At 45.1% G+C, this 11,935-nt stretch overlaps 1 protein-coding gene across 1 annotated transcript; it reads right to left on the bottom strand.

Annotated features, from left to right (window-relative positions):
• Window positions 1–7,591: 7,591 nt before the first annotated feature.
• Window positions 7,592–11,580, bottom strand: LOC110509396 (barrier-to-autointegration factor-like). The gene is made up of 3 exons (XM_036967964.2): window positions 11,507–11,580; window positions 8,178–8,304; window positions 7,592–7,859 (listed from the first exon to the last, which is right to left on the bottom strand). Exons 1-3 carry the CDS (start codon window positions 11,523–11,525, stop codon window positions 7,712–7,714), a joined length of 294 nt encoding a protein of 97 aa, XP_036823859.2. The 5' UTR covers window positions 11,526–11,580; the 3' UTR covers window positions 7,592–7,711.
• Between the last annotated feature and the right edge of the window lie 355 nt (window positions 11,581–11,935).

Raw genomic sequence — 11,935 nt, 5'->3', positions numbered from 1 at the left:
CATCAGTTATTTTTTAAATCTTGGTTCCAGTAGTTAATTATGTTTTTCTAAGATGTTCTCATTTGGATATGTAGTTCTTCCTGATGCACGCCATTTTCAGACTCAAATAAAATACCCTGAAGGTTGCTCACACCCCCATCCTTAAAGTTCCTGACCACACTGCCATCCCTATGGTGCATGGCCACACCCCCATTCCTAGTGACTGACCACACCCCCATCCCCAGTGCCTGACCACACCCCCATCTCTATGGTGCATGGTCACACCGTAACCCTTAGTGCCTGACCACACCCCCATCCCTAGTGCCTGGCCACACCCCCATCCCTACTGTGCCTGGCCACACCCCCATCCCTTGTGCCTGGCCCCATCCCTAGTGCATTACCACACCTCTATCCCGAGTGCCTTACCACACCCCCATCCCTACTGTGCCTGGCCACACCCCCATCCATTGTGCCTGGCCACACCCCCATCCCTACTGTGCCTGACCACACCCGCATCCTTGTAGTGCCTGGCCACACCCCCATCTCTAGTGCCTTACCACACCTCTATCCCTACCATGCCTGGCCACACCCACATCCATATGGTGCATGGCCACACCCCCATCCCGTGAGCCTTACCACACCCCCATCCCTACTGTGCCTGGCCACACCCACAGTCCCAATGGTGCATGGCCACACCCCCATCCCGAGTGCCTTACCACACCCCTTTCCCTACTGTCCCTGGCCACACCCCCACCCTTAGTGCCATACCACACCCCCACCCTTAGTGCCATACCACACCCCCATCCCTATAGTGCCTGACCACACCCCCACCCCTAGTGCCAGACCACACCCCCATCCCTACTGTGCCTGGCCACACCCCCACCCGTAGTGCCTTACCACACCCCCATCCCTACTGTGCCTGGCCACACCCCCATCCCTACTGTGACTGGCCACACCCCCATCCCTTGTACCTGGCCACAACCCCATCCCTTGTGACTGGCCACACCCCCATCCCTTGTGCCTGGCCACACCCCCATCCCTTGTGACTGGCCACACCCCCATCCCTTGTGCCTGGCCACACCCCCATCCCTTGTGCCTGGCCACACCCCCATCCCTAGTGCCTGCATTATTGTTTGACACTTGGTCTTAACTTAAATAAATGTGTTTTTCTGTCGCTATTTCAATATTTACATAATACATATATTTTTACATTGAATCAATGATGTTTGACTTCCAAGTTTTCAGTATTTGTATTTTTCAAGATGAGTGATGAGAAGAGAATATTCCAGCCCATTTGAGTCTCTCTCTACACCCCCATATTGCCTTGTCTAGAAATACGATTACATTGAAATGAATCAAATCAAATGTATTTATAAAGCCCTTCATACATCAGCCGATGTCACAGCCGTTGTGCAGTGGAATTAGTGAATTTTGTCTCTGTTACACCTGGATCCATTTCCACTGTCTTTGTGCTTGTCTCCCCGCCCCCTCCCCCTCCAGGTGTCGCCCATCTTCCCCCATTATCCCCTGTGTATTTATACCTGTGTTCTCTGTTGCCAGTTGGTCTCGTCAAGCATGTTTTTTTTTACTCCTGTTTCCTTGAGCCACTGTTTCCTAGTTTTTCTGGTTTTTGATCATTCTGTCTGCCCTGACCCTGAGTCTGCCTGCCGTTCTGTACCTTTCAGACTCTGCCCTGACCCTGAGTCTGCCTGCCGTTCTGTACCTTTCAGACTCTGCCCTGGACTACCGGCAGAGCCTGCCCTTGACCTGTCCTCTACCTGCCCTTGACCTGTCCTCTACCTATCCTCTACCTGCCCTTGACCTGTCCTCTGCCTGCCCCTGACCTGTCCTCTGCCTGCCGTTGACCTGTCCTATGCCTGCCCTTGACCTCTCCTATTCCTGCCCTTGACCTTTCCTGTTCCTGCCCTAGACCTGTCCTCTGCCTGCCGTTGACCTGTCCTTTGCCTGTCCTTAACCTGTCCTAGACCTGTCCTTTGCCTGCCCTTGACCTGTCCTTTGCCTGCCCTTGACCTGTCCTCTACCTGTCCTTGACCTGTCCTCTACCTGCCCTAGACCTGTCCTCTGCCTGTTCTTGACCTGTCCTTTGCCTGCCCTTGACCTGTCCTTGACCTGTCCTTTGCCTGCCCTTGACCTGTCCTTGACCTGTCCTTTGCCTGCCATTGACCTGTCCTCTACCTGCCCTTGACCTGTCCTTGACCTGTCCTCTACCTGCCCTTGACCTGCCCTTGACCTGTCCTTGACCTGTCCTTGACCTGTCCTCTGCCTGCCCCGCTGTTTATGTAGTGAACATCCGTTATTGTAAATGTCTGCATCTGGGTCGTTTCCTGAGTCTCTTGTATAATAAATAAATGTTTAATAAATGTATTTATAAATGCATAAATTAAGCCAACATTTTCTTTAACTGTAATATCATTAGTTTACGCTTCAACTTTCCCTCCATTTTATGTTAACATCAGTTGTTTTTTAAATCTTGGTTCCAGTAGTTAATTATGTTTTTCTAAGATGTTCTCAGTTGGATATGTAGTTCTTCCTGATGCACGCCATTTTCATTAACTGTTAAGTCGCATGTATTTAATAAAACGATCGACATAAAATGACTTTGTAATTATGTCATGGAAGTAAATGTATTTGCTGTTACCAATTCATCTACGCGTTTATGCCTTTAGTTTTCCTTTTACAAGACTAATTTAATCAGTGAATTCTGAAAAGCGATAGAAAGATTGTTCAGTAGGGTTGTGTTTATAGGGAGTGATATTGGGTCTTGTAAAATTAATTTCATTTTTTTCCCAATACTTATCTATATAATAAATATGAACTGGTTGGGATGAGATTATTAAATATAAAAGCACTAAATTCTCTCTAAAAGATTCACTGAATAAACAGTTATGTTTTGAACCCTAAATGTTAGATTACTGAGAAAAGCTCATCCACTGTTTAAAAATTGGCCTTTTTTTGCCTTTGCGCAGATTGCCATGTCTCATTTTCAATTAATAAAAAAATGAAACCTTTTTCAAATCATCAGTATTTTTTCAAACAAGTACTGCAGAGCTGGTTTCAATTTTAATTTCATCCCTGTGGAAAGATAAGACAAATATTACAGCAAATATTACAGCTGAACTCAAATGTGCTGGTTGATAAAATACCTGTATTTATGGGAAAAATGTTTGAAAATTGTATTTTGTTTTTAAATGATTTTGTCAATTGGAGAGTTATGTCTTTCATGGAGTTATCAGAATTATATGGGAAGGTCTTCAGCGGGAGGAGCAGGTGACAGCAGGAGGAGGCAGGTGGCAGCGAGAGGAACCAGGTGGCAGCGAGAGGAACCAGGTGGCAGCAGGAGGAGGCAGGTGGCAGCGAGAGGAACCAGGTGGCAGCAGGAGGAGGCAGGTGGCAGCGAGAGGAACCAGGTGGCAGCAGGAGGAGGCAGGTGGCAGCGAGAGGAACCAGGTGGCAGCAGGAGGAGGCAGGTGGCAGCGAGAGGAACCACGTGGCAGCAGGAGGAGGCAGGTGGCAGCGAGAGGAACCAGGTGGCAGCGAGAGGAACCAGGTGGCAGCGAGAGGAACCAGGTGGCAGTGGGAGGAGGCAGGTGGCAGCAGGAGGAGGCAGGTGGCAGCGGGAGGAACCAGGTGGCAGCGAGAGGAACCAGGTGGCAGCGAGAGGAACCAGGTGGCAGCAGGAGGAGGCAGGTGGCAGCAGGAGGAGGCAGGTGGTAGCAGGAGCAACCAGGTGGCAGCGAGAGGAACCAGGTGGCAGCGAGAGGAACCAGGTGGCAGCGAGAGGAACCAGGTGGCAGCGAGAGGAACCAGGTGGCAGCGAGAGGAACCAGGTGGCAGCGAGAGGAACCAGGTGGCAGTGGGAGGAGGCAGGTGGCAGCGAGAGGAACCAGGTGGCAGCGAGAGGAACCAGGTGGCAGCAGGAGGAGGCAGGTGGCAGCAGGAGGAGGCAGGTGGTAGCAGGAGGAACCAGTTGGAAGCGGGAGGAGGCAGGTGGCAGCAGGAGGAGGCAGGTGGCAGCGAGAGGAACCAGGTGGCAGCGGGAGGAAACAGGTGGCAGCAGGAGGAGGCAGGTGGCAGCAGGAGGAGGCAGGTGGCAGTGGGAGGAACCAAGTGGCAGCAGGAGGAGGCAGGTGGCAGCGAGAGGAGGCAGGTGGCAGCGGGAGGAGGCAGGTGGCAGCGGGAGGAGGCAGGTGGCAGCAGGAGGAGGCAGGTGGCAGCGAGAGGAGGCAGGTGGCAGCGGGAGGAGGCAGGTGGCAGCGGGAGGAGGCAGGTGGCAGTGGGAGGAACCAAGTGGCAGCAGGAGGAGGCAGGTGGCAGCGAGAGGAGGCAGGTGGCAGCGGGAGGAGGCAGGTGGCAGCGGGAGGAGGCAGGTGGCAGCAGGAGGAGGCAGGTGGCAGCGAGAGGAGGCAGGTGGCAGCGGGAGGAGGCAGGTGGCAGCAGGAGGAGCCAGGTGGCAGCAGGAGGAGGCAGGTGGCAGCAGGTGAAGGCAGGGAACTGGTCTGTCTGCACCATATAAAATATCAAAACTGTTTCATTTGAGGACCAGGATGTTGACAGCTGTGCCAAACAGATTGTATAATAGTTGGGTAGAGATATCTTGCTATACCGATTGAAATATAAAACAACGTAAGATTCAATACTTTTCAGCTAAAATTATTGTACAGCATTCTTGCCACTAACAACATGTTGAATATTTGGGATCATACAATCATTGCAGCTCTGCAGATGTTGTTGTGAGGATACAGAATCAATAGACCACTTGATTTGGTATTGCCCTCAGGTAGCCTCTTTCTGGTCTCAGGTTCAGGAATGCCTTAAAAAGCATAAGATTAATCTAAAATTGACTGATCCTAGAAATAGCATTGTTGGGAGATTTCGAGAGACCTGGTCATCAATTACTAATATACTAATACAGTTTGTAAAAGTATTTATGTTCTGTGGATTCTATTTGATTAGATAGATTCCAATTGTATGTTAAACATCACATCATAGTTGAAAGATATCTGGCGCACAGAATCACAAAGAGGATGTCCAGTAGAGATAGATGGGATGGGCTGAAGGAAGCTGAGGGAAGCTGAGGGAAGCTGAAGGAAGCTGAGGGAAGCTGAGGGAAGCTGAGGGAAGCTGAAGGAAGCTGAGGGAAGCTGAGGGAAGCTGAGGGAAGCTGAAGGAAGCTGAGGGAAGCTGAGGGAAGCTGAAGGAAGCTGAAGGAAGCTGAGGGAAGCTGAAGGAAGCTGAGGGAAGCTGAGGGAAGCTGAGGGAAGCTGAGGGTTGGGAAGTGGAATTGGAGAGTGGGAGTGGAGTTGCATTTAAAGTCTGTTATAAGTCAGATTTTTTTATTTTGTCAGCTATGCCGTTCTAAAGGGGGTTATTTTTACCTGTAAGATTTATAGGAAGAGTATCATTATAAATTAGGTATGTTTTCATATTGTTGAGTGATGGAATAAAGTTACCTTTATATATGTGTTGTCTGTTGTCATCCTAAGTATTTCAGATTTTTTGTGGTACGGTACATTTAAAGGATTGTTAAAAAATCGGGAGTTATTATTTTGAATTTTTCCTATAGTATTATTTTTTTTTTTTTTTGGAAACTTTATATTCATGTTTACCAATACTGATACCTGTTACATTTCAGGCCTGTCTAATTACTTCTGCAAGCGGTTCAATTGCAAGTGCAAACAGGAGGAGAGAGAGGACAGTAGTGGAGAGAGAGGACAGCAGTGGAGAGAGAGGACAGTAGTGGAGAGAGAGGACAGCAGTGGAGAGAGAGGACAGCAGTGGAGAGAGAGACAGTAGTGGAGAGAGAGACAGTAGTGGAGAGAGAGGACAGCAGTGGAGAGAGAGGACAGTAGTGGAGAGAGAGGACAGTAGTGGAGAGAGAGGACAGTAGTGGAGAGAGAGACAGTAGTGGAGAGAGAGGACAGTAGTGGAGAGAGAGGACAGCAGTGGAGAGAGAGACAGTAGTGGAGAGAGAGACAGTAGTGGAGAGAGAGACAGCAGTGGAGAGAGACAGTAGTGGAGAGAGACAGTAGTGGAGAGAGACAGTAGTGGAGAGAGAGGATATGCCTATCTTGTGTCTCTTTCTAAAGCATAATCAGATATTGTATTATTTTTGTATCTTTTTGCTTTAGGATATTTATACAATATTTTTATTACATTTATTCTTTCAGCTGGAAAGTTGAAAGCTTACAAAGTTTTGAATTAAAAAGGCCATTCAAGACGATTTAAAACCTTTTGGGCATCAACAGCCATTATTGATGATATCGTATTGACAATCACGAGATACAAAGGGAAAAAGTACATTTTAAAAAATTTGAGGAACTAAATAATAATAATTTTTTATTTTTTGGGGGGACGGCTGATAATACAGAGTTACTGTTGAGTCTGAGAAGGTTGTAGAACCAATCCCGATGTTTGATTCTGATCTACATTTTCATAGAAACTTTTAAAATTGTCATTAATCGCATAGTTTTTTTCTAACAAGAGTTTCTATTGAAGAATATTAAAGCTAATCTATAGCAATAGCTAACATAGCTGGGGTGGGCATTCTATGTTGTTTTTCTATGTTTTCTATGTGTTTGGCCTGGTGTGGTTCCCAATCAGAGGCAGCTGTCTATCGTTGTCTCTGATTGAGGACCATACTCAGGCAGCCTGTTCCCACCTGTGTCTATCGTTGTCTCTGATTGAGAACCATACTTAGGTAGCCTTTTCCCCCCTGGTGTTTGTGGGTTGTTGCTTTCTGTTTTGCACCTGACGGAGCTGTTTCGGTTGTTCTTTTTTGTTACTTGGTATTTAGTGTTCAGTTCTATTTAATAAATGACGAACACGTACCACGCTGTGCCTTGGTCCTCACCTTCTTCTGCCAACGGCCGTTACAGTGAGTTTATTTCTCACCTTCTTCCACCAACGGACGTTACAGTGAGTTTATTTCTCACCTTCTTCCGCCAACGGCCGTTACAGTGAGTTTATTTCTCACCTTCTTCCGCCAACGGCCGTTACAGTGAGTTTATTTCTCACCTTCTTCCGCCAACGGCCGTTACAGTGAGTTTATTTCTCACCTTCTTCCGCCAACGGACGTTACAGTGAGTTTATTTCTCACCTTCTTCCGCCAACGGCCGTTACAGTGAGTTTATTTCTCACCTTCTTCCGCCAACGGCCGTTACAGTGAGTTTATTTCTCACCTTCTTCCGCCAACGGCCGTTACAGTGAGTTTATTTCTCACCTTCTTCCACCAACGGCCGTTACAGTGAGTTTATTTCTCACCTTCTTCCACCAACGGCCGTTACAGTGAGTTTATTTCTCACCTTCTGTTTCCTTCAGTTTCTTTTCTGGGTAACAAAGGAAACACACGGAGGGAAGGAAACCACACAGTGTTAAAGGCTCTAGGGTGAATGTGAAGCAATGTAGAAGCGTTATTGCATTAGTCTCCTTCCAGAAAAAAAATCTCTGTAAATTATATAAATCAAGTATCAAAAGTATAGTATTTAATACCTGTAACGATACCAAAATAGAATTTAGATTTGAAGATAAAAGTTTAAGATCGTTTCTCCACCAGACTGTTGACTCTTGAGAATACACCAGGACAAAGACGGAAAACAATTTAATTGCAAATTTATTCCACAAGAGAATACATGAAAAACAAATATTTTAACCTGGGAGAGAGAGAGAGAGAGAGCGAAAGAAAGACAACAAAGAGGTGACTGTCTGCTCTCCTCTACATGTTGTTGTCGGTCCACTCTCTCATTCCATTGTAGGCGTCCCTCTGTTGCTTGGCGTTGGCCCCTGTGGTATTCTTCAGATTGTCCTGGAACTGGCCGTGGTCCCAAACTCTCTTCAGGTAATCACCCGACAACTGGTCAGCCCTGTACGGAGAAGAGGCCAAAAACGATCCCTAATACGCTTGGAAATTGTGAACTTCACAAACTGTACATGTGAGCTAAACTCTCCTTCATTTACCAAAATAACTAGAATTCTCTGAAACTATGGTTGCATCTGAAATGTTAATTTATCCTTAATTTTATTTTATACGGATTTGACGAGAGCCCATTGAGCGCTTACATTTTTAAATGTAATTCTTCACATTTTTTGTATATTTTTTACATGGTAAAAAAATCCCCCGAAATTCAGTCAAGTTTACAAAATTCCCGGTACATCTTTTATATTACCGAGAATATTCCTACCTAGGCATGCCCCTCTCTTCCAACGTGCGGCCGTGTGCGGGTCCAATCCCCGGTACATCCCTCACAGACCGGTTTCCCATTGGCTCCGTGACAAAGCCCTGGTGCTTTTGAGAAGTGGCGGGGGGTCCTGTAGGGAGATAAAGGGAGACATCTGTAAAAACTACACTGAAGTCCACAAAAAATATACCTTCACTTGCTATAATATTGTTCGGTGGAAGGAATGATCTTTAAACTTTATTTTTGAACTTTTATAAATCATTGCATCATTTCACATTCTTAAATCTGGATCAATCTGGACCCTTTCTTTCTAAAAAATAATCTGCCGAAATTGTTGCAACCCCTACTACTAGCATGTTCAACCTCTCTTTCGTGTCGTCTGAGATTCCCAAAGATTGGAAAGCAGCTGCGGTCATCCAAGGGGAGGACACTCTTGACACAAACTGCTACAGACCTACGTACATCTATCCTACCCTGCCTTTCTAAGGTTTTCGAAAGCCAAGTCAACAAACAGATTACCGACCATTTCGAATCCCACAATACCTTCTCCGCTATGCAATCTGGTTTCCGAGCTGGTCATGGGTGCACCTCAACCACGCCCAAGGTCCTAAACGATATCTTAACCGCCATCGATAAGAAACAATACTGTGCAGCCGTATTCATTGACCTGGCCAAGGCTTTCGACTCTGTCAATCACCACATCCTCATCGGCTGACTCAACAGACTTGGTTTCTCAAATGATTGCCTTGCCTGGTTCACCAACTATTTCTCTGACAGAGTTCAGTGTGTCAAATCGGAGGGCCTGTTGTCCGGGCCTCTGGCAGTCTCTATGGGGGTGCCACAGGGTTCAATTCTTGGACCGACTCTCTTCTCTGTATACATCAATGATGTCGCTCTTGCTGCTGGTGAGTCTCTGATCCACCTCTATGCAGACGACACCATTCTGTATACTTCTATAGCCCTTCTTTGGACACTGTGTTAACTAACCTCCAGACGAGCTTCAATGCCATACAACTCTCCTTCCGTGGCCTCCAATTGCTCTTAAATACAAGTAAAACTAAATGCATGCTCTTCAACCGATCGCTGCCTGCACCTGCCCGCCCGTCCAACATCACTACTCTGGACGGTTCTGTCTTAGAATATGTGGACAACTACAAATACCTAGGTGTCTGGTTAGACTGTAAAACCTCCTTCCAGACTCACATCAAACATCTACAATCCAAAGTTAAATCTAGAATTGGCTTCCTATTTTGCAACAAAGCCTCCTTCACTCATGCTGCCAAACATACCCTTGTAAAACTGACCACCCTTGTAAAACTGACCATCCTATCAATCCTCGACTTCGGCGATGTCATTTACAAAATAGCCTCCAATACCCTACTCAATAAATTGGATGCAGTCTATCACAGTGCAATCCGTTTTGTCACCAAAGCCCCATACACTACCCACCACTGCGACCTGTACGCTCTCGTTGGCTGGCCCTCGCTTCATACTCGTCGCCAAACCCACTGGCTCCATGTCATACAAGACCCTGCTAGGTAAAGTCCACCCTTATCTCAGCTCGCTGGTCACCATAGCATCACCCACCTGTAGCACGCGCTCCAGCAGGTATATCTCTCTGGTCACCAAAAATCTCTGAAACTGGAAACACTTATCTCCCTCACTAGCTTGAAGCACCAACTGTCAGAGCAGCTCACAGATTACTGCACCTGTACATAGTCCATCTATAATTTAGCCCAAACAACTCTCTTTCCCTACTGTATTTATTTATTTTGCTCCTTTGCATCCCATTATTTCTATCTCCACCTTGCATATTCTACCACTGCAAATCTACCATTCCAGTGTTTTACTTGCTATATTGTATTTACTTTGCCACCATGGCCTTTTTTTGTTGCCTTTACCTCCCTTATCTCACCTCATTTGCTCACATCGTATATAGACTTATTTTCTACTGTATTATTGACTGTACGCTTGTTTTATTCCATGTGTAACTCTGTGTCGTTGTTTGTGTCAAACTGCTTTGCTTTATCTTGGCCAGGTCGCAATTGTAAGTGAGAACTTGTTCTCAACTTGCCTACCTGGTTAAATAAAGGTTAAATAAATAAAACTGAACCAGGACCCATCCTATCATATTACTGAACCAGAACCCATCCAATCATATTGCATCCTGACTACTGAACCAGAACCCATCATATTACATCCTGACTACTGAACCAGAACCCCTCCTATCATATTACATCCTGACTACTGAACCAGAACCCATCCTATCATATTACATCCTGACTACTGAACCAGAACCCATCCTATCATATTACATCCTGATTACTGATCCAGAACCCATCATATTACATCCTGACTACTGAACCAGAACCCATCCTATCATATTACATCCTGACTACTGAACCAGAACCCATCCTATCATATTTTGATTATCATCCCCTCGTTTGCCAAAAAAACGTTTAATTGTTGGTCCAACTTTGAAAAGTTCACATCATGTTATAACAATATGGTGCCCAACTTCAGTCATTGTGGCAAACAACCATTTGTCGATGCAATGCGACGTCTGCAATATAGTCAGGCAGTAGCATCACCTTTGTGTTCACATGGAGGGACAATAGAAAAGGAGAGCTGAAAAATGTCCCCTTGAACACCTACGCATCAGCTAAATAAACTGTACTTTCCTCAATAACCTGTACTTTCCTCAATAACCTGTACTTTCCTCAATAAACTGTACTTTCCTAAATAAACTGTACTTTGCTAAATAAACTGTACTTTGCTAAATAAACTGTACTTTGCTAAATAAACTGTACTTTCCTCAATAAACTACTTTCCTCAATAAACTGTACTTTGCCATAATTTACCATAATTTAAATTTACAAAAGCCAATCACCAAGTGTGCTCGAAAAAGTCAACTTTTCAGGAATTGAAAAAAATAAATATATATATATATATACATTTTCTGATCTTTTGTTATGTAGTTTTGGAAGTTGTTTTGAATTACTTTGATTGGTCCTACAGTCATGAAATATTTGCATGCAGTACTTTGATTGGTCAGCACGGAGGAGAATTTTGTTTTGGTTTTTTAAACGTTTTTTAAACAAAAACATTAAAATGCTAAGGTTTTTACAGGACGCTGAAATTATTAAAATTTCCTTTCAATTAACCCAGTCACAATAGTACAAGTTACTACAAAATAAACATTTTAAAATAGAAAACAACACTTTTTTATTAGAAAAGTAAAATAAATAAATAATAATTTAAAAAAGAACATGATCATATTTACCCAACACACAGTAAATGTGTTTTATGTTAAAGATGAAAGTTGGTCTTACCTTTCTTGTTTCCAGACATGGTTCAGTTGGAGGATGGAGAATTTCAACTCAATATAACTTGATCAGGATAACAACAATTCCTCTGCTTTAATAAAGACTTTGGGTGTATTCATTAGTGCACAGTGTAGCAAACAATAGCAAAAAAAAAAGCTTCGTAACGCAAAACATCTTGCAATGAAAATGTGAGTTTCTATTGGGGCAAATTCAGTTGGGCACCTCCACGTCCTCCTCCACCCAAATGAACAGAAACGAAAGTCCAAAATAAATGTTCAGTTTTGATTTCCTGAAGACGTGTGGGGCACAACCAGTGTGTATGTGCAGGGTGGTGTATGTGTGTGTGTGCAGGGTGGTGTGTGTGTACAGGGTGGTGTGTGTGTGTGTGTGTGTGTGTGTGTGTGTGTGTGTGTGTACAGGGTGGTGTGTGTGTGT

Source organism: Oncorhynchus mykiss, chromosome 29 (assembly GCF_057628025.1).
Source record: "Oncorhynchus mykiss isolate SJ-2025 chromosome 29, ASM5762802v1, whole genome shotgun sequence".
Classification (NCBI taxonomy): Eukaryota; Metazoa; Chordata; class Actinopteri; order Salmoniformes; family Salmonidae; genus Oncorhynchus; species Oncorhynchus mykiss.
The sequence above is the reverse complement of the archived record's forward strand: the minus strand, read 5'-3'. Positions and strand labels throughout refer to the sequence as shown.